We start from the raw sequence: 24,745 nt of genomic DNA, 5'->3' as shown, positions 1-24,745 counted from the left end.
ATAGACATAATGCATTCCCTAGCCCCCTTACCCTAACTTTAACCATCACAACTAACTAAGTGCCTAACCCTAACCTAAAAATGTCAAAATGTCCTCACAAAAATAGGTTTGTGTGTTTTCTGGACCCCACACACACACACACAGTGACACAATGAATACATTGACAGTCAACATCAGCTTCAGCCCTCATTTACATCAAAATCCTGTCTGTTTAACAAAACCTCAAACTCCTGAACAGTCCCTGGAGAGAATGTCAGCAGTTCTTTCTCTCCCTGTGTGTGCGTGTGTGTGTGTGTGTGTGTGTTCTTGTCTTTGTGTGCCTCTTTAGAACCTTTCTGGCATAAACAAACTTTATCAGGACCAGTGGACCTCATGTGGACCAAAACCTGGTCCCCATGAGGAACTGGCACACTTTAGGGCTCAGACTTGAATTGTGGTTAGGTTGAGGTTAGGTTTAGGCATTAACTGGTTATGGTTAAGATTAGGGATGGTGCTTTGTTTAGGCTGTCCAAGTGAATGGAATTCAAAGCGGTGTCCTAAGAAGAATAGCTGTGCAAACCTGTGTGTGCGTACAGGACCACCCTGTCTTAGCTCAGTGTTGGCGATGTTTCATTTCCATATTAATAGATATGCTAATCAAAGCCACAGCATATGCTAATGAGCTTGATGGATTGATACTGCACATATAACTCCGCTTTCTCTCACGAGGCTGATTAGAGGACACACAAACGTTGCACACGCACACACGCGTGCACACACAGAAGGTCAGCGAGGCAACACACACCTCTCAGAACTTATACTCCAAGCGGTCAAGTAACTTTTACCCCCCATGCACTCGAGTTTGAGCCTCCACATGTACCCACACAAAGAGAGCACACGGACACGCGGTCACACCAGTGATTGCTGTGTCAGTTCCTCTTTAACTACCAGTGTTATAGTGCCCTCTCCTGCTGCAGTAAAGGAGATAAGTGTCTGTGTGTGTGTGTGTGTGTGGTGATGCTGTTGTTAGCGACAACTCTTCATTTAGTGCTTTTTGGCTGAATGAAATCTCCAAGGTCCAATATTAGGTTTGGAGCTAACTGTACCCTGTGTAGTCGCCGACTTTTAGAGGATGATTTTTCTCTGCGGGTAACAATGAAGCATGAGCTGACGAGCTTACATCTGCACTGTGAAAAGGGTAAGCCACCAAGATGCATGCCTGCCGATGTGCGCACACACACACACACACAAAAGTGTGGCGTGGTCCATTTAAAAATGTGGTCTCTTGTCCTTGACATCGGAACATTACTTTTATTTGCATTCACGAAAAGAAAGTTACATATCACAAAAGCTGGACTCCATGTACTGTACATGCAGTCTTTTAATACATTCATTACCATTCCTGCACGAATGACTAAATCAATACAAAAGTAACACATACATCTGTGCTTATTAGGATTATCACTAATTAAATGTTTTAAATCTCACATTTAATACACCTTTCGTCCACATACCACGTATAGGCTCTCACTTTTATTTTATCCCCTTAATTTAATCACAGTTTACTGTTAAGGCTTGAGCATAAGGCATTGGGGGGAAAGAAATATTAATTTGGCCCCAAAACCAAGAAGGAAATTTAAAAATAATCAACCACGACCTCAGTGGAATTATAGCATTTATTTGAAGCGTTATAAGTAGATTTGTTCCCAGTAAGTGGATCTTTAAAAGCAGTAGTACAATGTAGCGGCACAATCCACAGATGTATGATGTAGATACCTGTGCAGTCTTATTAAACAACAACTCAGTGTACAAATGTTAACTTTTCCAGGTTTATTTAAAACCGGGAAAAGCATCTTCACTGTATGCAAAATAAAGCTCCCTAACAGAGTTGTTTAACATCCCCGCTACCAATATTGATTCATATTAAATCCCTGTAATACACCGACGGCACGCTGCGAACAATGTTTTCTGTCACACTCCATTTTTAGAAACTCGGGATATTCACATCCGCGCTCTGAGGCAACAACTCGAAGAAGTGCGCCGCATCCAGTACGACACCATGCACACACATACAGAGAGAGAGGAGATCAGTAGAGGTCCAACTGGGCCCCCCCACCCCTCCTCATTAACTGCACACACACACACACACACATGCTGTGTCAGAGTCATGGAGCGGTCTAAATTATTGATGCATCTCTGTTCAATCGGAGTCCCCGTGCGTCTGTGTGTGTTTGTGCCAACTTTTCTTAGCTTATAGCCTAATAGCCGTGACCTGAGAGGGTTGTAGGGGCAAGCGGCTAATATCAGCGACTGAAATGACTGGATGATGAAAAATCCAACCCTATGTAGAATGTAAACGCAGAGAGAGAGAGAGAGAGAGAGAGAGAGCAGTAAGATTACAAAGAAGAAAGAGAACACCGTCTTTACATGTACGCCTCTGTGCGCGTGGAAATCAACACGTTTTGTTTCATAATGGCATCTCTGCTAAGTGAATGCATCTTCACTTAATAGCAGATAAGACGTAATAGAGAGCGATGTTTGAAACCAGTGTGAAGGATGAGTCATGCCGGTAGTCTCTCTGCCTGCTCCTAGTTTCAACACTAATGAAGTTCTCTAAGCCGCAGTGCATGAATACACAGCGTGTCGAGTACTCCACGTGTCTTCTTCCCAGTCGGACTGAACCGTCTTTGTCAGTTTTTAAGGTTTTTACGAAATATTTGGACACAATAAAATCTGTGCGTTCACAGATTTTATTTGTTAGGTGACTACAAGAGCAAGAAAGGTGGATTAACACATCATCCTGGCCTTTTTCCCCCAGCTTAAAATGTGATCCACAATAAAAAAAAAGTGCATGATATGAAGGATTAAAATAAACTGGAATGGCATTATGAAAGAAGGTATAATGTTTTGTGGAGGTGGATTTTATTTTATATATCCTTTTTTCAGAGCGGAAATCCCTTGAATAAACATCGGAGTAAAAAAAAAAAACCCACAGTCTTCCTAATTCAATTTGCATTCCTGCAGCAATTTTACAGTTTACAGCCGAATGTACAGCAGGCACCATGCAGAGACAATAACGTGGCGCCTCGGTGCAGAACAAAAACCTTATATTTGAATAATAAATGCGGAATAAACTTGCTGAAGGAGTAAAAAAAAAACAAAAAACAAATATCTAACATTAAATGCTGAGCCCAAACTCCGAGGTCAGTGAGGGAGCTTTGAAAAGCAGGCCAGGCAGTGCCGAGAAGCTCACATAGACTTAAATCCATACGACTCAGTTTTCATTTGAAAACAGCATTTTGAGAAAAAGATCTGTCTCACCCAAACACACCTAAAAATACACATCACATGGTAAGGTCATTCTCCACTCTGCCGAGAGTATTGTGATTTAGAAACAAGAGGTCTGTTATGAGACGAGGTGGAAAACGGTAAATGAAGTCAGTGTTAAACAGCTGACGCTTGAGTCGCTGCAAATAAGAACCAGTGAGTGCACTTTTAAAGCAGAAGTGAGGCCAGCGGTGTTTTTAAAGTTCTCCATTATTGGTGGAGTGGACATATTAGGAGCAGATTTTACGTATACTGTAGCTTAACCTCGATCACATCATCTTAAAAAACGACAGAAAAATAGCAGGAGGCTGGAAAAAAAGGAGGAAAATAAAATTAGTCATAGATGAATATCACTTAAAGAGTCCAAGGTTTGGTCACTTTTCTTAAATGTTAAATTCATTTAATGCTGCATTAATTTCATGTCTCTATCATCCCGGAGATTCTCCTGTGGGATTCTGTGATTCAGTGACTTAATTCAGCGTGAGCCGGTGCCAGCAAATAAAAAAAAAAAACCCACTGCCAATACAGTACTGTGTGTTACACCACATATCAAAACAAAGTTATGGATTATAGCAGGAGCAGTGTCCCGGGTAACAGCATAACATATAAAGCAACCTCAGGAAAAAGCATTTACCGGGGTTGAAATAATATTTAAAACCAAGTAAAATCATTTTTTCTAACTCGACTGTGACAAAGTAACCAACGGTCACTGATATCCCGAATGTTTTGTTAACATTTTCAGTGAAGGAAATTTTAAAACTTCCACCCACGGAGAAAAGCATTTACCTACTTTCTTATCAAAGTAGACAGGATATAGTTTCCCTGAGAGACACTAAACGCTTTCCGTCTTCTCCCTCCAAATTAGCAGGATGATAAATGGAATCTGTTCTGCTGCAGCATCATGGTTGCTTATACAGCCCTTTCTGTAACGACTTGATAAGTGTGTGTGTGTGTGAGGGAGTGGGTGCTGCGTCTGTGGCATTACCTCCACATAGAGAATAGGGAAGATGCCAATCTTGTCTCCCAGCATACCCTCGGCCCAGTTCTCGTCCACTCGCCTGATGACTGTCAGAACCTCATCCTGGAGACAAAAGGAAATGAGTGAGACTACAAAAAAGACACATACACATCCAAAACCACAGCTACGTCGTTACTTCTGACTTTCAAGAAATATATATATATATAAAAAAAGTAAATGAATGACTGTGGGAATAATGTTTTTAATCAAAGTGCATGTTTGGTGTCCTCTTCTTCAACCGTCGAATGAATCCCTGCTACTCTGTAACTGTACTGTAGTTCTAAGTAGTTCTTCTTGTTTTCATGCTAACGTTGTAAAGGATTCAAATAAACACACTGATGTCCCTGCATGTTGGAGCCCACTAACGGAGAAGAAGGCCTACATATGTTTGTTTTTTTCTAGATTGGAAGCTTCTGGGTTTACTTCATTTCAGATGGTTTCGTTTTAAATCTTTCTTATTACTTGTTTTTGGGTTGACTTCATGACGCACGTCACTGCTCATCACACATCATCGCGTATACGCTGCTGTGGATCGCGGCAACAGTGTATGACGTTTTGGACAATAACAAACCCGAGAAAGACGTTATTGTTTCGGTGACAACACTTTCCAGTCCAGTTGGTGGTGCGCTTCTTGATTTGATCAGAAGAGACAATGAGACGATGAATAAGACGGTCACCATGGAAACGTGCTTGAGGTTATATGAGGAAGTCCGCCACTACACTCGCACAAACGACTCAGTGTTTAAAGAAACAAAAAGGACATGGTGGGAAATGGCAGCTACTGGAATAAAAGGTGAGATCGACACTGACTCGGAGCCTCATTTTAGTGTGATCACAACCGTGGCCATGTACTCACATGTGGAAATCTGAAGCAGCGCTAAGCTCTAAGAGCCAGACATGCATGACCTGGCTCTTTTCATCTATTTTCACTACATCAGAACCTTGTGACAGAGGCCATTACTTTGCAAAGAACCACTCCATATAGAGGCCGATGCGGCGATTATTAAAAGCCTTTTTACTCTATACACTTGAAACACAATTCTACTTAGGTAAAACTTCAAAACAATCTGCTTCTATCTGGATTCAGAACCTCTCAAGCTCTACACGAATGAATGGAAACGTGTCCGTGGGAAAGTCTCCTTGGGGAATTTCAAATGAGTTCAGGTGAGGGCTCTGGCTTTGCCACACAAGGACATTGACAGTGACAGATTCTCCCTAACCTTCACTTGTTTCATCTTGTCCTGGTCATTGTCCCACTGGAAGGTGTAGCAGGTTTTCATTAAGGACTTGTCTGTCTGTACTTGAACTTTCTATTAAACCCCGGGCCAGTTTCTCTGTCCCCGTCATTGAGAAAATACTCCCGACAGCTTGACGCTGTCACAACCATGCTTCATCAGTGGGATAGTATTTATCAGGTGGTGAGCAACACCTGGTTTACTCCAGACATAACAAAAAAAAAACAGTTCAATCTAAGTTTCTCATCACAACAGAGAAACACCTTTTTCTTTTTACACGGAGAAAGTTCTTTAGGGGCTTTTGTGTGTCTTTAACTCAGGAGAGATTGCATTTATAGAGCACTTTTCAACGCTACAAGTCCACTCAAAGCACTCTTGAGTCATTTCCACACATCAGTTATATGCACTCATACAGCATTGGGACATTGAGGTAAACTGGGGTTTAATGTTTAACCCAAGGACACATCTCCAGTAGTGCATGCAGACTGAAGGATGTCACCCTCTGCAGCTCTGTGAAGAAATATCTCAAAGGCGATGAGGAAGTAACTCAGTTATACAGTTATTTATGTGATATTTCATGTCTTCTGTTTTCAACCCTTCATGCTCACGCAGCACAAATCAGTGATAAATTGCCGTGGGAATAAAACACCACTGTGTTAATAGATCACATCTTCAAGCTTTACAAAACGCACTTTTTTTCCGTCTTCTTATGTGTTCTCGAATTAGAGATAAAAGACGTCACAACACAGACTTTTTTCCTTTCATTTGTGTTCAAGCCAAGCGCACTTTGTACTGTGACGTATTTTCCAAATTTCACATGTTCAATTGAGTACTTTTTTGCAAGGGTGTGTTTACATAGTTGGTGAAAATGAAAGAAATATGTAATTTCGTCAGATTGCCTACAGGTTGTGCTGGAAAAAAAGGATAGAAGACACTCTATATTGCACATTCTTATAGCCTCTGTATATACGTTTTAACAGAGTAATGGGGGGGGAAAAAGCAGCGTGAATTCTCGGTGTTCAAAGGGTAAAAACGTGTGAATTTGAGGTGGCGTAGACGGATGAGGAAATATTTAAATGAATAGAAAGTGACAAAAATGTGCTCTAATGCATTGTACCGTACACCAGCCACAAAATGTGTAAAAAAAAAAAACAGACTTCATCATGAATGCAATGTTCCCTCTGCTGCCCCTCTCCTCACATGTATCTCACGGTCGTGCTAAGGCCATTAGGAACGGCGGTGATAATAATAACATGTCCATGCATTAGTCGTACTAAGCTATTACCTCTCACACTGAGAAAACAATAGCACACACACCGGTTCTGCATGACAACGCGCGTACGACACACCACAGGGTTCACGCGTCTCTGTGCGAGTATGGATTCATGTACAACTGAATCCCTAACCTGGTGATTAGTTTAGCAGCCAAACACAAAACAACGTGCCGTCGTCTTCCTCTTCTCGTTATTATTATCTTATTATCTGTTATTTTCCAGATGTGGACGACGGCGTAGTCGTGGCGAGGAATAGCTTCTTTTATGCTTTGCACTCCAGTGATCAGAGTGAAAGCGTGGACGGCGAAGAGTACAGTGCAATGTCATTTCCATAATCCTCCTCTCTTCCTCTCCAAAAACACTCCATGCAGAAACACCGTGTTAAGTTCAGCTCAGTTTTAACATAAACGTAACAGCGAGGGACAAAATGATAAGGTTTGAGGAACAGAACATTACAGGAATACAAATGACTGTTTACAGCAAAAAAAAAAAAACACTCTCCTCCCTCATCTTGCATCCGCCCTCTCATCTTAACCCTCTTCAAAGTGTAATTTAATAATACCCAGTGATGAACATCAGCCACTCGTATCATTCTCCTCTTGTACAACGGAGTGAAAGGTTGTCATGGATCAAAGATTTGGACTCGGCCTGAAACAAAATCCCCCTTGAATACCTGACTGATAATTCCATTCTTTAAAAAGCAAGACGAGACTAAATCCAGAGGAAGTTCATTGGAACTGTGGATAATTACTTATAATCCCAAAAAGCAGTTGACCTTAACAGATTTAAACAGAGACACAAGAACAGGCAGCAGCATAATCCGTGGCTAATTAACAAGCAGCCTAAATCACAGAGAACATAAGAACATTTCCTTTTTTTTCCCCCTGCAATCTCTTATTTTACTCCTCCTATGATAATGAAGCACTCTGGTCACAACGTACAGTATCAGACATGACCTGACATTATTAGACTGAGTAGAATTCAGATATGTTCCAGAAATGACAGCAATATTTAGTTTTTTTTAATATTTTTTTATTTTATTTTCCCTGCTGTTCCACAAGAGTGGAGGGTTAAATTAGTCATTTTACTGAGTAGTTCTCTGTGAGTTTAACGACGGCGTAAATACACCTTTAAAGACTTTTCTAGTTATCATAACACAGCTTGTTTCCAATTTGCAACGTCTTGGCCTAAGCGTTTCAATATGAGCACAGAGTTCAGAAAATCACTCGCCGGGAGCTTCAGTTCCCCAAAAAAATGTTTGTGTCAGCTTTCAAAACAACTCGAGCCAAATCCTCATGTGCGCTGGTTGCGATTAGGTCATTTTACGGTCAGCAGCTGCCGAGTCTCTGTCTCCACCCTACAAATAACTCCACATGTCAGAAGCGTCAACCTTCAGGGCCGATGATCAATGTCAGCGAAATATAGCGCTTTATCTTAACCGCAGCGGCGGCGATTAATCAATTATTAAACAACTATTTTAATAATGAATTCATCTTGGAGTTTGTTTGTTTTTTTAATAATTAAAACACGTGCTCGGATCTTAGAGCCTCTTAGATGTGAATGTTTTCTGGTTTTCTCAGCACAGTGTAACCAAGAAATCATTCAAATTGAATATTATTTTTGTTGGTGGACAAAGACAAACACATCATTTTGAGGTTTGGGAAACACCTACTTACATGTTTCAACATTTCTATGGACAAAAACGAACTAACTAAGTGATAATGACTCGTTCACTGCAAACCAAAATGACACACGATTACAAGGACATTATCTACATGAACTGAAACTAGACAGTAGCCAGATTGTATACCTCTAAAGAAGATACCATGCAGAGCACTTCCTCTCAGAAAATAACAGGCCTGTGTGGTAAAAGTTCATTACTATCATTACTCGTCAAAAAGACATATCATACCATCATCATCATCTAAATTGAACTGATTTGTTTTTAGCTGGCAGAGCCTCCAGGTTTCAGTTGTCCTTGAACTCTAACTGCCTTAGAGGCCAACTTGTTATTTTATTTACAAAAAACTTGTTGTTTTTTAAACTGCAGTTCCTGAGGGAGGGTACCACACAGAGTACACACACTTTACCCCATTTTAAATTGCAAAAAAAGAAAGAATTGCATCATCAGGAGAGAGTGTGTGTTACCTTGCTGAAGGCGAGACAGTCCTTGTCCTGGTCTTTGTCTTTGACCTCAAAGTCGTACAGTGCTTTGCCTTGGGGAGGGGTCTGGCTCAGGGGACGCAGCAACTGGATGTAACTCGCAGGCAAGAATCCATGGCAACCATTGAGCTCGCCGTGGTACCAGTTGTCGTCGACCTTGCGTCGCAGGATGATGATGTCGCCCTTGGAGAACTGGAGGTCGCCCGGCTCCTTTCCCTCGTACGAGTAGAGGGCTTTACCGCACGGCAGCGCTGGGATGTTCTGAACGAAAATGAAACACGTACAAACCACTTATTGTACAAGCAGAAGTATTTTCCAATTTGTGCTTTTGAACAGACATCAAATTGAAGTGATAAACACATCCATATGTTCGGCGTGCTGGAGAGGAACATTTCATTCCACAGTGCTGAGTCAACCTATTTTATGTGGTGGTGACCTGAAGTCACAGTAAGACTGAAGTCTTTATGATCTGGTTGGCAATAAGCGGCATCACTGGTGAGCCCAGCTTTCTCTGCTTAAACCCTTTGTTTCACGAGCCCTAAGGGATCTTACTGAAATGTTTATATTCTTTTTTTTTATGTTTTCTTATACTACTATTATTTGAAATACACTGTTTTACATTTTCTGAGGCCCTGAAACAGTCATCGCATCAAAGCCATAACCTTTGTGATGAGTGTTTAACAAGTGCCAAAAACAGACCAGGAACCTCCAGAGTGGAGCATTTACATGCTGCCGTTTACAAAAAAAAACTTGTATTGGGCTGCAAGGTTTTAACTTGTTATCTGTGGGCAGAGCGGTCGCCGGTGCTCTGTGCCGCTGCCTCATTGTGATTACCATAAAATGAAAGGAAGGTTGGCAGTTGTATAGCAAAGTCTTAACTTCATCATGAACCTCTACAGGGTAATAAAAGCTTTGCTGTAAAGCATTAGTGTCACTGTGTGGAAATGATGACAGATGACTAACACCTCGCAAACTTCGGGCCTTTAGCATTTCCTGACTTTACTCAGGAACTACCCTTTCATTCTTCGCCTCCTGTTAAGGGGGCTGGGAAGAGCCTTTGTGCCAGAGCGAGACAGAGTGAGAGTTCCAAGTTTGTTGTGTGACAGTAAAAACACAGAGCCCTTCTATTGTTGTGTCTGTTTGTGTTGCTCTCCACTCTTTTCATTTTTATAAGCAGCGACTCCTGCAGCGATCAGTAAATTAATTGGGAGGGTGGGAGGGAGGGGGGAAGCCCAGGAGGCAAACTGGAGAAACTCAAAACAGTGGAAAATCCAATATGTTGCCCTGGAGACACATTTCATAGAGTATGGATAGTTGGATTCGTGTTTCAACTTTCATTTTATTCCCCGCAGAAGTGTGTGAGATATGACTGATTATTAAAATGCTTGCCAGGTAATTGCTGCTACCACCTTGGGCTAAACACTGTAATTTTGAAAATGCCAGAGCGGTGTAATGCATGACTCCCTGGAGTTTCATCAAAGTCCGGTCTGTGTTTGTCTCACATATCATGGAAGTCATCGGCGGAAACAAACCGACCCGTTTAACTTCTCCAAACTGATGTGGATGGACAAATGTCGCATTGAATTCAGTTCGTGCTTATGTTTAGCGATAGGACGAGCTACCCATACCGATATTAGTCATTTTAGACTATTTATAAACTATGAAGCTGTTAACAACACATTTGTGATGAGTCATTTCAAAGACATCCTTCACCAACTGTGTAACAAAATGTTCTGCCATAAAGAAGAAATAAACAGCCCAAACATGACTCAGCGAAAATGCCTTTTCTGTGTCTTTGTGCATGGTGAAGAATGCGATATGTAGGATTTGAATTCACATTTTTATCTGTCCGACAACTTTGGTTAATCTCCAACAATTACCAGGGAATATTTAACAGAGGAGTCTGGTGCTGGCGAGTGGACTGTTTGCTAAAATATACCCTGGGCTGTATAATCAAAGCTCAGGAACAATAGCAAGGCACAATAAGCTTGTCAAACTATTATAGTATGAGAGTAAAGAATGACTTTTTCCCCGACCCAGGCCTGCGGAAGTGCACACACAGCCCAGTATAAAGTGATGATTGAGTTAATGTAGAGTGGGAGAAAGTCCAGAGCTTCGCCAAAGAGAAGGCTAGTGAACGTTTCAATGTCAACGCCACTATTCCATGGAGTTATGTGGATAGTTCTGATTGCAGGAGTAAAAGTGCCTTTACAGAAAACTTTTATGCTTTTCCAGATGACTGCAGCTGATGCGATCCTGACAGCAACGGCTGTCATTTCAACCGACAAAACCGATGATCGTCTGTTGAAGGTAAAAATGTTCAATGATCTCAAGCTAAGACAACGTTTTGACCTCACAAGATGGAGCAGTTGCAGTGCAACGCCGTTGAATGCTACAGTTTGAAGGCTTCTTATGGTACAGCAACACTAAAATAAAAATCAGGAACATATAAATCACAGGGTATAAGTAAAGTAAGTTTACCAGGACATCATAAGACAGTGGACATTTTTTATGACGTCATGTGTCCTCAGATGCAAACCCTTTTTTCTTTGTCTTGAGGATACCATTGATTCAAATCTTTGTCGGGCATTGCAATATTAAGATGAGAGGATCACCAGTTAAGGCACGGTTAAATTCTACTGGATATCAAAACATCATTTCCTCATATGGCCCCATTGGGTAAACTAACACAAATTGTTTTAACCAGCAGAGGACAAAAAAGTCAGACACAAACTGCCATATATTCGTCTTCTCCACCACACTCAAACACTGCAGTGCACGCTGACAACACTGGACATTATCTTGAAAGAGAAAGGGATTCAAATGTTTTATCGTGGGGAAAAAATTGAGAAAGAGAGGGAAAGGAAATGTCTAAGAGAATGAGTTTACACCAACACACACACACACACAGTTTCTCAAGATACCACATTTTATGGAGGAGCCCAGGGCTTGGCTGCCTGACTGTACTAAAATCAAAAAGTGATGCAATACGAGGAAACACACAAATGTACACATAATATATGCACACACACACACAAACAAATAAATAAAGTCCAAATTCCGCTTTCAACTTCTTTTTTAAAAAAAAAACAAAAAAACTATAATTATATAAATGAAATTGTAACTTCTGAGGTTGGTTCTAGCTATGGTTGCCAGCTTCCTGATAAGAAAATAAGGACAGTTATACTGTTTACATATTGCACTATTGAGCGAAAGACACACAAAGTTTCCCTGTTTTACAATAGTATTTCTATGTCTGTAACTTTCTATGAGTTAAAAAAAAACCCAATATAATCATGTTATTATATTTTTGCAATCATCTCTTTATCACCTGATCAGTATCCTCCTGTCACCATTTTACCTTTACAGCTCGCTACGATACACTATAATTTTCCTGTCATGGTTTTGACACTGACTTGATAATCAAAAGTCAAAGTGTGTTCTGTATCTGTTCAACACAACACATCTTTTATCTTTCAAATACGGAACAAATCCTTTCTTTTCTTACGGCATGGTTATTTATTATTACTGCTACCATGAGGCATGCGAGTATCATTGCGTTGCTCGTCTGTGATGTCTTCTCTGCTGCCTCTGCTGGACGAAGCTACCAGCTAAGATGAAATGTGAGTCTGCAAATTTGTTCTTTACTGCCATATGGTGTCGAACCCTGATACATAATACATAAAACAAAGCTTTGCTGCTGTTTTTGTTGGGGCATTTAATGTGGAACTAGGGCAAAGCTGCACTCACAATGTGGTAATTACAATGTGGTAATTACATTAGACAGTCAGATGCATTTCTAGGCTGTATGTTTTAAACTTGAATGTTTTTTTGTTTTTGTTTTAATGTTCCAGTTAAACACAACCATGTAAAATGTTTTGTAGATGAATAAAAACCTCAATTACCTCTATTGCACCGCTGAGGTCCTGAATGAGGCCAGCAGCAGCAACAGCAGCAGCAGCTCAACTGGAGCAGCTGGAATCCCCAAAAGGAAAAGGTAAGTTCCTAGAGGCTGCTGGAGGGCCAAGAATCAGCACAGTTATGCTGTTCAAAGCTGGTAGAAAGGAGGTCGAGGTGCTCTCTCTGCTGAGGGCATCATCCAAATTTTGGGCTAGGCTGCTGTCTAATTCCTTTCTGAACCGACAGAGGCATGCAGGTCAAGCTGTGTGAAGAAAAATAGAAATGAACCCCACCTGTACCCATCTTAACTATGGACTATTTTTGTCTCGGACTGTGGATAAATAATGAATGTGCATGCATATAGTGCCTACTGGAGCCAACAGGAATCATTTAATGCCTTGAAACTGCAACTCCTGTAGTGCCATTCTGAAGGGGTCACTACACAGACGAAGGTGCGGCCAAGAAGCATCAACTGTGCTATGCTGCCACTTAAGCAGAACGTTGGCTATTCAGCTATAAAAACCAGACACGACAAGACACTTGCGAGACATTTGTTAAGTGACTAACTCATAATTTGATAAAGGGAGTAAGTTTCTTTTCCTTTTTCCTTTCTCCTAACGTGCTTTTTTTCTGCTGAGCTTCATGATGGAGTGTAGCAGTGTTAGCACCTTGGTTAGCTTCTTTACAACACTATAAAAGCCCTTTAACACGTGCACTTTACTCCATAAATGTTCTGGCAAGTTTACGTGTTGGCAGTGTGTTCGAAAAGGACCCTTGCTCAATGTAAAACTCACTGAGGATTTTCCAGGAGGGCTTAACATTTCTGCAACTCCTCCTTTATTGCTCAAGTGAAAATGCTGTAGCAACAACATGCACAGATACTGATGAGACAAGCAAAAGATACCCGAGTAAGGCTACAGTACAATATGTGCCTCCACCTTCATACGCCAGCTGTGTTACATGGTTATTCTAATTATTTATTAGTAACATGTATATTTACAGATAGAATTAGGACTGTTTGTTGTACTTGCAGTAATGAAAAAGCCCTCGCGTCCCAACCACATAACGTGGGGATTGCAGCAGTTTGCTGACACTTAAGAGGATTCCAGCCGATTGTTACAAGCCCACTTCTTGTTTCGTGACGAATGGTCAAAATTCGCTAAAATTCTGATGGTTGCCGTCGCCATGCGCTTTTTAATCTGCAAAGCCTTCTGATAACTTTTCATCTTTGACCTCTTTGCGTGGTACAAATTGACCTGTTTTTATGTTGGTACAATAAACGTGCTCAGACGGGTCCATTTACGGAGCATGCAAATCGCCAAGACGGAAGCCGAATCCGACATGGCCAACTTCCTGTTTGGTCAAAAAAAGGGCAACAAACTCAGCAAAAGTGACACTGAAGAATGACGACTTTCAACTGGGGGCGCTATTGAACCACAATGCCAACGCACTATGCCACATCGTATTTTCGCTAGTCATCGCAAGTTTCCAGAGTTTTAATGCATCTTAGCCATTCAAAAATGACCAAAAACCCACAGAATAATAATAATAATATGGAGAAAAAAACGAAAGACTCCTTGCACTTCATGCTCAGGCCCTAATATTAATAGTTGCATTACAAATTTGTCACTGAAGCAACCTCTTTAATCCATGTTTTAATGGCTTCTTTTGTTGTCCTTATCTGAGGACTTGTGAATGACAATAACCAGGACAGTGCACTCACCTTCTGTGCATTACAAACACTAATTACTGCACCAGATGGATGAGTATTTAGTTGTGTGTGTCCTGCCCTTAGGGGCATTCATACACAAAAACATGGTACCTCCATCAGCCAGGACCAAGAGTCCCATCTGTTTAAAATCTCTTAGGGAGGTGACTTGACCACCATGGGACTGACTGCTCTTTCAACACACACCGGCACACAATGGCTGACCCATATTTCACTATTCAATGAGATGCTCGGTGGTGGTAATGTATCCAATGACAAAAGTCGATACAAATAAATGCAAAGGAGCCCTTAGCAACAGCTATTTAGTAACATTATCAGAAAACGTTGCTCCACCTGCCCATTCAAGTGTCAACAAACCCTAAACCCACCAGTGACACTGACAATTCATTCTTACATCTGTACTCTCACAGGAAGCCTACACACTTCCCTGGCACAACCACTAATTACCAAGTAATTCAATCATTATATCAGACGTAATGGCAGTATGCTCTCATCTTGAGCTCTAATTAATACAGTGGCATCTGTCACATTGATTCTTCCAGAGAACTTCAAAACACCAGCACATTCAAAAAAATTCTCGCTGTGTGTGTGTGTGTGAATGTCACAAGAGAAACTGAGCCGTCTATGTCATTGTCAGTTAAAGCACATAGATGTAGCTGCTTGGGAATGAGTAAATAGCACTGCAGAGAACACACATACATGTGTGCATACTGGGGAAATCAATCTGTTTTTGGAAATCAGAAGACAAATGATGATGTACGCATACCCACACACACACACATACACGTCCTTACAACAGGGTTTAAGTCTGAATGCGACACACTCAAGCTGAGCTTATTAAATCAATAATTAACAGCCACTCTCAGCTCTGTGTATGAGAGCGAGTCAATTAGAAGCACTTTTGTCTGGCTGGAACAATACCTTACAAAGCCAATGGCTCTCATAACAGTGACTTAAATTATAATAATTTCTTCAATCGCAATGCTGATTAGCTTTCGCACAACAGGAACTTTGAGCTTGGGGTTTGTTCAACTTGAAAGACGTGACGTGAACGATCAATTATGCCACATTTGTATGAGGGACATGACGTTTCTGTTATGAACATTGAGACCAAAGACCCAAATAAGCTTAAACCCCCCCTTTTTTAATCATTGCACTCGACTTTGATTACAGTACCATCACTCACTCCAGCTTCTCCAACAGATTCCATTTATGTACAGATTTTAATTTGGTGAAGAAACGTCCATAAGCTGAAGTTGATTTATGAAATCATTTGTACAATATAAACTACAATAGCAGTAAAAAAAAATAGGGTCTAGTGAACATTGATATGCACATTAAGATGTGTGCATTTATTAATTAATTGGAAGGGAGAATGGAAAGACTAAATCCAAAAGGAGAAACCTGTTGTTGAGGATGAAGCTATATCGATGGTGATTGAGGCTTTATTGTTTGGAGGTCAAAGGTCTGGTGCGACCAATAAAAGAAAATCTGTTGACTGGCAGCATGTAACGCCTGCAGTAACCACTACTGCCATTATTGTAGCTTTTTTGGGGACTTTGTTTCTCCATGTTTTATGGTTGTATTCACCTCTGTCATGGCTACATCAAGAAAAGCGAGTGATAGCGGGCACGGGTATTGTTGAGATCAGGACAAGGTGGTTGGATATCAAAACTGACACCAAGACACATGGTGTTGTGTATTTGAAACCTGTGATGTAGTCTCGGCTGGTGGGAATCAGCAGTCACAAGATCTCCTTGCCCTTGACTTACTGTCTTACTGTCTCATTGCCGGTGTTATTCAGAGGGAAGGATGGAAGAGGCTGCTTCTGCTGCTGCTGCTGCAGTGAACCAGCTAAACAAGGCATCAGCTGAGCATGAAGCATGAACCACATTACACACTTCAGAGCGTATTCCCTACTCTACATGTCGTCTGAGACAAACTTGTTTAGTGTCGGCTGTAACGTTGTTGCAGAACTGTATAACTGTGACAAAGATTGCATTTGAGGTCCCCATTAAAACTGGCATTGGTCCTAAAAGGTTTTGTTTATCAGTGGAGCAACGTTGGAAAGCAGAAGATTAGTTCTGTCTTTGTAAAATGCATTTGACATTTGCATCAGCACTGTCGTCTTATTGTAAAGCAGATGTCTTTGCAGTTAAGGAGGTAAAAAAAAGTGCCAGAGTTAAAAAATCCTGTTTAACTTTGCTAGTTATTATTCTTAACTCGACTATTCTTGTTGTGTTAGTTGTTATTCTTGTCTAATTTCCTTTCCTACAGCTGCTGGGCTTAATTAATTTAGAGTGGATGTTATTGAGAGTGAATCTCATACTTTACATGGAGATCCCCAAAGTGAGACTAGTTTTCCTGAGAGAGATTGTTTGGGTGGAATGGAATTTATGTCACGTAAAAGAAAGTGGCTTTAAACATGACATGTTTTAATGAACCTTTTGAATTTACCTTAAAAAAATGATAAATTATTGTATTTTGTACTCATGCTCCATATTTAACCCAGGGATTCCACTGAATGCCTGCACTTTTATTTTTGCCAGATGACAAGCGGAACAGGAAGTCAAACACCTTGACAACATTAAAAGCATTATTGTCTAAATAAAAGCCCCACTTTTGTCGCTTGGTTTCAATCACTTTGTTTTTGTAATCGCTTGGGGCCATAACCATAATTGAAACAGGAGTTTCAATTAATTGCACAGCCTTAGCCAAAATGATTCTCAGTATCAGTGTATACGGTATATATATATATAATAACATGTTATTTTCTTAATGGCTGGTAAAGAAAAGGTGGTAAATGTGTCCATTCAAAAGTGCTGTAGATGTAAAATTAACTGAATTACATCGGTATTACGATTAAGATACGGATACAGAAAAAGTCTAAACCTACTTGGTTCAAATGTGTGTATCAAAGCACAGGGAACAAATGTGCATTTGTCCACTACAGTAAAATAATGCCTGGCGCAGCGGTCAACTCTATATTACTGTACATACTAGGTTGTTGTGTTAGTACACATCATGGTTAATGGCCGCAGTGGCAGTTCCTACTGGTTCCCAGTGGAGAGTGTATTCAAATCTGGGATGTCCAGACTGGCAAGAATGCACAATACTGTATGGCATCCTCATTTGCTGCCAAGAACATATTAAACGTGAAATGTCTGCACTCAGCCTCTTTGTGTGTCGCACTGCACATTCACAATTGTATTTGATGTTTCCGCAGTGAATCAAACGCTACGGAAATCTCATAAATATAAATGCGTGCACAATCAAAAAGTATCTTTTTTAGTGCTCTGACACGCAGAACATGACAAGGCAACAAAATAATATATGTCAGGTGAGGACAGAACGTCGGTGAGTGTTGCTGGCTTCGTGTCGTACACCTGTACTGAAAGTGAGTCCAGTATGTTACTGGAGACACATACAAATCTCCATGTCTTTTAGTGCCTACGCAGTGTTTTTTTTTTTTTTTTACAAATGAAGCCACACATTCATTAATATATGTAAACAGTTTTTCAATACTTGCACAAATGGAAACAAAAGCAAAGCTGGAACAAACGATGACGACAACACACCCACATATTATCACTGCACACCTGTATCTTGCAGTGGGGTTGAATATTTTGCTCAACCATTTCTCCGAGTACACAATAATAACGGTTCAGAGAAATATGCATTTTAATTTCAACTAAACTGCATGAGTAATGTTACTGTCCGGGAAGCGGACGGCACATTTTTGAGGTTTCAGTTCAGAGGAAAAAACGGTTGCGTTCTGGGAAGAGGACATGGAAGAGCTTTAGGTTAAGTGAGCTTTGAGGGAAATCCAGAATTAAACGGTCTAAATGGTCTCATTTAGAGAACCGCGACACATTCTGTAGCTTGCATTCACTCGTCCGTCAACTCTATTGCTCAACCACGCTAACATTCCCAATCCTGTGTGTGTGTACTTGTCTTCGTTGCCTCTGTAGGACCTTTTCTGGAATAAACACTGACCTTGTCAGGACCAGTCATCCTCAAACCTCTTGATAATGAGGCAGAATCTAATTTCTGACTTACTGCTAAAGTTTAGGGCCAAGATTTGATTTGTGGTTAGGTTAAGGTCAGGGATAATGCTTTGTTTTGGGTGTCCAAATGAAAGGAAGTCAATGCAGTGGAATGAGAAAGATAGCTGCACAAAACTGTGTGTGTGTGTGTGTGTGTGTGTGTGTGAGATAGATGGTAGATGGTACAGGATGTTCCACTCTGCTCACATCCCCATCCATTTCTCCAGCACCGAACCATTGTGGGACCCCCGTAGTTCATCTATTCCCCTCCCTACAGACACAGCCACACTCTCTATTTAACTGTGATTACTCTGCTCACTCTCCTCTTGCTCACTTGTCCTTCGAGGGGCACTGGGCCATTACAACTTTTTTTTCTCCCCTCCAGTGTGTGTGTGTGTGTGCAGAAGGAGAGCGAGAGCGAGTCTGTGTATGTGTGTGTGAGGTAATAGCATAGTAAATCTGCAGAGGTCTTTTTCCTCTCTGCTGTGAAAGCAGCATTCTGTCTTGCTGTGCTGTTTTATTGGAGCAGACAGTCAAGTACAACACAAACACACACTCATGCAAAGACAGAGAGGTATTACATTTATGTTAGGGGGGAAAAACTGAACTCCAAGTCCACTAAAAAATACTTTGAATGGACGAAATTAAGAGCCACGTCCACGTGGAAAACACACAGGCCCGTTAATACGACACATTAACGTGGTGTATTTATTTTAAAAAAATATGAAATATTGTGAAACAATAAATTATGCTGACAAGAAAACCCTCACTCATGCAAACATCAGCACACACGCACACACACACACACAGTCTGGGATTGATTCAGTACACTATTGATTCACTTTCCATCTATAATTCATGATACAATGCACACCTCAGGTTAAGTGGCCACACACACATACACACACACACACAAACAGGCAGTTTCTGAGAAGTAGGAAGACGAGAAACACAACACCATTCACTGTGTATAAACTTAGACTCGCGCACACACACACACACACACACACACTCACACACACTCACGCCGATGTCTAACCTGCAGCTACCAGGAGTTCATTCATCTCAAATCTGTCTTCGCCGCCCCATCACTCCCTCGCTGCTTCTCGTCCACATCTCGTGTCCTTCTTCACTCTGACTTAGCTGAGGTGCCACATGCTGCCCTGCTCTACTCTCACTCACTCACCCCCACTCACACACTCACTCACTCACCCCAACCAAATCCATGTGGACTGTATGTTTCTATACAGTCTAGCTGTCTCTGTGCGTTTGTATCTTGACAAGATACAAAACTCAGGTGCAAACAGACAGACGGACTGACTGTCTCAACAAAATATACCAAAACAACTGTAAGACGGAAAAAAGGAGCAGACAGGCTGATCACTCATTAAATAAAATAAAATAAAATAAAATGATATAACTCGGCAAAGTATCGGCATGGTAAACGGCAAGTTCCCCACTGGCTATTGATATTTTGCTCATATTTTTTTAACAAAACAAAGTAAAACATGATTAAATCCTAATTAAGAGTCGAACAACAGCTTAATCACTTATATTTAAAGGTAGCAGTTTTGTGTAGCAATCTTCTTAAGGCAGGGGTCTCGCGGCATGACCTTTGGGGCCACTGAGGGTCCTTAGGGGGCCGGTAAAGTGGAAAAAAAGTCATTATATTTATATATTTCAATATAAAAGGGTTGAACGGTAAATAGGGCCCCATGAAATTGATTGTAGGGCCACACATTTGAGACCTCTGTTTTAAGCACTCTTAACCTTAACCTAAGCACAATTGCAAACTTAGCCATAACCTCTTCCTCAGGAATGAGGTTCTGCCTCATTAGGACCTTCTTTCTGCCACTGTTTCAACTTTTCAGTGAAAAAACACTCTATAAAAGTTCGATAATGAGTTAACAACAAAGGGCTAACTGGAAATAATTAGTTCACTCCAATTTCAGTTTTTTATGATCAAATTTGTGTCAAGGTCCCATTTTCAGCCCTGAGATACTTGTAGGAGCTGAGGATTTCTCCACATTCATGATGCATCATGAATGGTGCACTCCGTGACTTTACAACCCCATTGGTCTACTTTTGAATTCCCTCGACAGCATCCAACCCACCAGGCAGAACCTGTTTCTGGGAGAACAATGGGACTCCAAAGGTAAATGCTTGATGCTGAGATCACGGTACTTCTGAAAAATGTTTGCAAACTTGATCAAATAAGTGCAAGATCAGCTGGAGTTAAACCGTTATCTGCAACCCACTACACAACAATGTGTGCACGGTAATTCAGCAGCATGTTGTTCTCCCCTTTTACAAATCCACAACAAAAAAACCAAGACAGATTAATGGCCAAATTAACTTTGCAATTGTCCTTACACACACAAAGTTATTAAACGTGTTAATCTGTCCGCAGACATTTGTACAATGTCTTGCAAAGTTCCATCTTCACACTGAATATTATTGATGCATATCGTCTACAATGTACTCTCAAGGCTTTGTTTCAAGCTCAAGGGAATTTGAGGGAGTGAGTGACTGTGAAAAGACGCAATGACAGAAAAAGGAGGCACAGAGTGCGAGACTGGAAGGAGTGGGGACAGCAGGCTTTAGTGCGGGAAGCTCTGGGAGTGCATGCATATTCATAAGATTCATTTCCATCTGGGCTTTGGGAGGGGGGGGAGAGAGGGGGCTATGTAAAACACAAAAACAGAAAAAAAAACACAAACATACACATGTGGCAGAGCCTGTGAAATATGCAGGCTGTTTAGTGTTAGTGGGGTTGTGAAAAAGATGGATGTCTTACCTGATCATGAGTCCAAAGTGTGGAAGCAGGAGACATCAGAGCGGAGAGGAAGCAAGAACACAAGTGAAGAGGGCAATTAAAAACCATTATTTACAGATAAAATATCAAAAAAAAATCCAAATACAGTATCTCTTGTTGTCTTCTAACTGTAACAAGTAAACACATTTGTGCTGCATAATAAGACACACACACACACACACGGCAAAGCCCACAGAATGTGATAACACCATAGACTGTGATCGTTTCACACAATTTAAATACATACAGGGACATTCTTTGTGACACTGATCAGTTGCTCACTGTCACTGTTGGAGACAATAATGACAGGTTAATGAATGGTTCATTCATATTTATTCATTGACCGGCTCATCATCTAGACTCTTTCACGTCATTAAACAAACCCCACAGCTGACTGCGTGATGCAAAGGTCTACATAAATCATGACATGCTGCCTAATAATCATGATATAGCTTATAATACCAGACCAAGTCAAGACCAAGATGCCAGTCCATCACAGGGCCACACATAGAGATAACCATTCACTCTCACACTCATACCGAGTCAATTTAGAGTGTCCAATTTACCTAATCCCCATATTGCATGTTTTTGGACTATGGAAGGAAAGCAAGATCGTGCTAACCACGACACCAACCGTGTGGCCCCCTAATAACATTATTATCCTGCTTATAAGATTTCCTCTAAATCCCAGCTCCCGTGAAACAAGGATAACAGGAAACGAGCAATAAAGTGAGAGACAGAGATGGGGCAAGTGAGGTCGTCAGGGTGGTAGGTTGTCATGGATGTGCCCTTTCTGTTGGCCCCACCTCCCCCGTGTAGAACCCTGTTACTGTGGCGACCTGGGGCCTTGACTGACAGAGGGTTGCTGAGGCGTTGTTACGAGTGCTAAAAGTGTCAATCACAGCCAGAGATATAAAGAGCTTAAAGGAAACACTCATGGCCACAAGAAACAACAAAAGGAGTAAGTGAAAGAAGACATAGTGAAATAGTTACTAAATACACCGGATATCTTCTCAAGGTTTTCAGGAATTTCCATGATCCACAAAAGGTCTATTGGAGTGATTTATGTCACATACAACTCACTTTCACACATTTCTGACCACGATCTGTGGGTCACTATGTGTGGATTGATGTGCATAAATACATGATATGCTTATGTCCTCAATATTGTGCAACATGGTGAATAGCAGGGCTGCTCAATTATGGAAAAAAAATATGATTTGAATCAAAATTTCAAATGATTACTCGTTGACTTGGACTTAAAACGAACATGTAACATAAACTGAACCTTTTCATTTGGATTTTTATTGTATATTGTATATATCTTTACTTACGCTGCATGTTTATCCCGGGGATTCCACTGAATGTGTGTGTTTCTAAAAGCGTTATTTTCAGAATAAAAGCCCCCACATTGTTTGGGGCCATGCTCGTAATTGAAACGCAAGTTTTGATTAAGTCACGTAGCCCTAAATGTTCTTTATTTATTTTGGTGACCACTATAAGTTCTCGAAAACACGGTTTTGCCATTCACACACAGGGTTGAAAGTGATCAATTCCAGTTCTTGTTCTGATTTTCTATTCCTGTGTCATAAATTCCATTAATCTCTCTCTGCTGCAGTTCAGCCAGACCTTGGACCATTTTCCAAGGTAACCATATTCATACATGTGTTATACCTGCACATCAGCATATAGACTAGAGAAGCCAGGGATAGAACCCTGCTCTTCAGTTTAAAAGACAACCCGAGTAACATAACATTTTGTGATGTCATATTGTTTATTTAGTTGTGCAACAAGAGACCAAACCAGAAAACTGTACCCTCTAAGTTATAACAGACGGAAAAACCAAAATCCACTTTCCCACTTAAGTACCAAAGGATGTGAGTACAACATTCAAACTCATTGCTGGCACATCAGCTTCTAGCTTTCCACACACACACACACACACACACACACACACCAGTGAAAAGCATGTACACACATGCATGAGCACTGAAGTCGAGGGGGAACAGAAACTGAGTTTCTTCCCTGAGGCTCCTCACTGAGATTCTCCCACCATGCACACGCACAGAATGACAACAGAGGTGATTGGAAGGGAGCCGCTGCCACTGACCTATCAGCTCACAGTAACGTATGATGACAGCGGTCCATCTCTTTTATCTCCTTGCCTCTTTCTAACACCTCCTCTCTACACGTCTCTATCTATAAATCCACCTCCTCCTTCCACATCCACCTGGCATGACTCCCTCTCTATCACATGTCACATCTCTCTCTCTCTCTCCCTCTCCCTGTCTCCCTCAGCTCTCGCTTCCTTCCTCCTCTTCCCTGGTTCTTGTTGCTTCAGGGCGTTACGATTTATCTCTTTTGTCTGTCTGTTTTTGGTTTCACTGTAAAGCATCAACAAAGTGAAAGGCATTTGCTTAAAAAACAACAAAACAAAAAAAAAACAGAAGTCGAGTTCCTCTTTGTCATAAATCAACGTATTTCACAGATATTGCAGTATGTCACTTCTGGTTATAGATAATTACAATATGAATAAAACTAATCACTGCTATATGTATCAATGCTCTCTCTTGGGCTTTCTGACGCAAACTGACACAAACAGCAGAGTGAAAATGTCTTCTTGCAACTTTTATGACAGGTATTGCAAATGCAATTTGATTTGCGATTCAATATAAGTCAAGATTACTGTGTGCCAATTTAAAATGGGGTGAAGCAGCCTGTGCAATTTACCGTCTGTTTCAAACTGTGTGATTTGAAGTCTTTGAAAACAATGACTTGTTCCATCCGAGAGCAAAGTGCAAACGGATCACCAAGAGCTCTTTTGAAGCTCACTTTCAAAAAGGTGTCGACTGCTGGTTTTTCACTGGATTCGATTAGATCATCAACAACAACAACAAAAAAAAGCCGCACTCAAATGATCATTAAATGAATATAAAACTTCATTTTAAATAACAAATTTCTCCTCTCTCGCTTTTATCTATCCCTGATTAGTTGTAGTGAAGTGCTTTAGGAGCGCTTAGGCATTATATGGACGCTGAGTGCGGAGCGCAGAGGGCGAAAAAAAAATCACCTCTGGATCACAGAGGTAGACATTTACGGAGATTTAACAGCAGACTTGGGAGTCTTCCATCACCAGGAACATGGCAGAGAGAGGGAGCGGGAGACTAAAACTCTGCCTCAACACTGATTATTTTTCATTTACATTTCCCTGGCGGTTTTATTATTGTATGCAACATCATATCATACCTAACATACGTGA

The 24,745-nt window shown here is 40.9% G+C and overlaps 1 protein-coding gene across 2 annotated transcripts in view; it reads right to left on the bottom strand.

Moving 5' to 3' along the window:
• LOC122786648 (E3 ubiquitin-protein ligase SH3RF3-like) overlaps nucleotides 1-24,745 on the bottom strand; it is a 79,494-nt gene that overhangs the window by 18,512 nt on the left and 36,237 nt on the right. For both annotated transcript variants that reach the window (XM_044053101.1, XM_044053110.1), the window contains exons 2-3: nucleotides 8,982-9,257; nucleotides 4,292-4,387 (exon numbers count right to left, since the gene is read on the bottom strand). In XM_044053101.1, coding sequence (XP_043909036.1) covers nucleotides 4,292-4,387; nucleotides 8,982-9,257 — 372 coding nt within the window. The remainder of the gene's footprint in view (nucleotides 1-4,291; nucleotides 4,388-8,981; nucleotides 9,258-24,745) is intronic.

Source organism: Solea senegalensis, linkage group LG2 (assembly GCF_019176455.1).
Source record: "Solea senegalensis isolate Sse05_10M linkage group LG2, IFAPA_SoseM_1, whole genome shotgun sequence".
Classification (NCBI taxonomy): domain Eukaryota; kingdom Metazoa; phylum Chordata; class Actinopteri; order Pleuronectiformes; family Soleidae; genus Solea; species Solea senegalensis.
The sequence above is the reverse complement of the archived record's forward strand: the minus strand, read 5'-3'. Positions and strand labels throughout refer to the sequence as shown.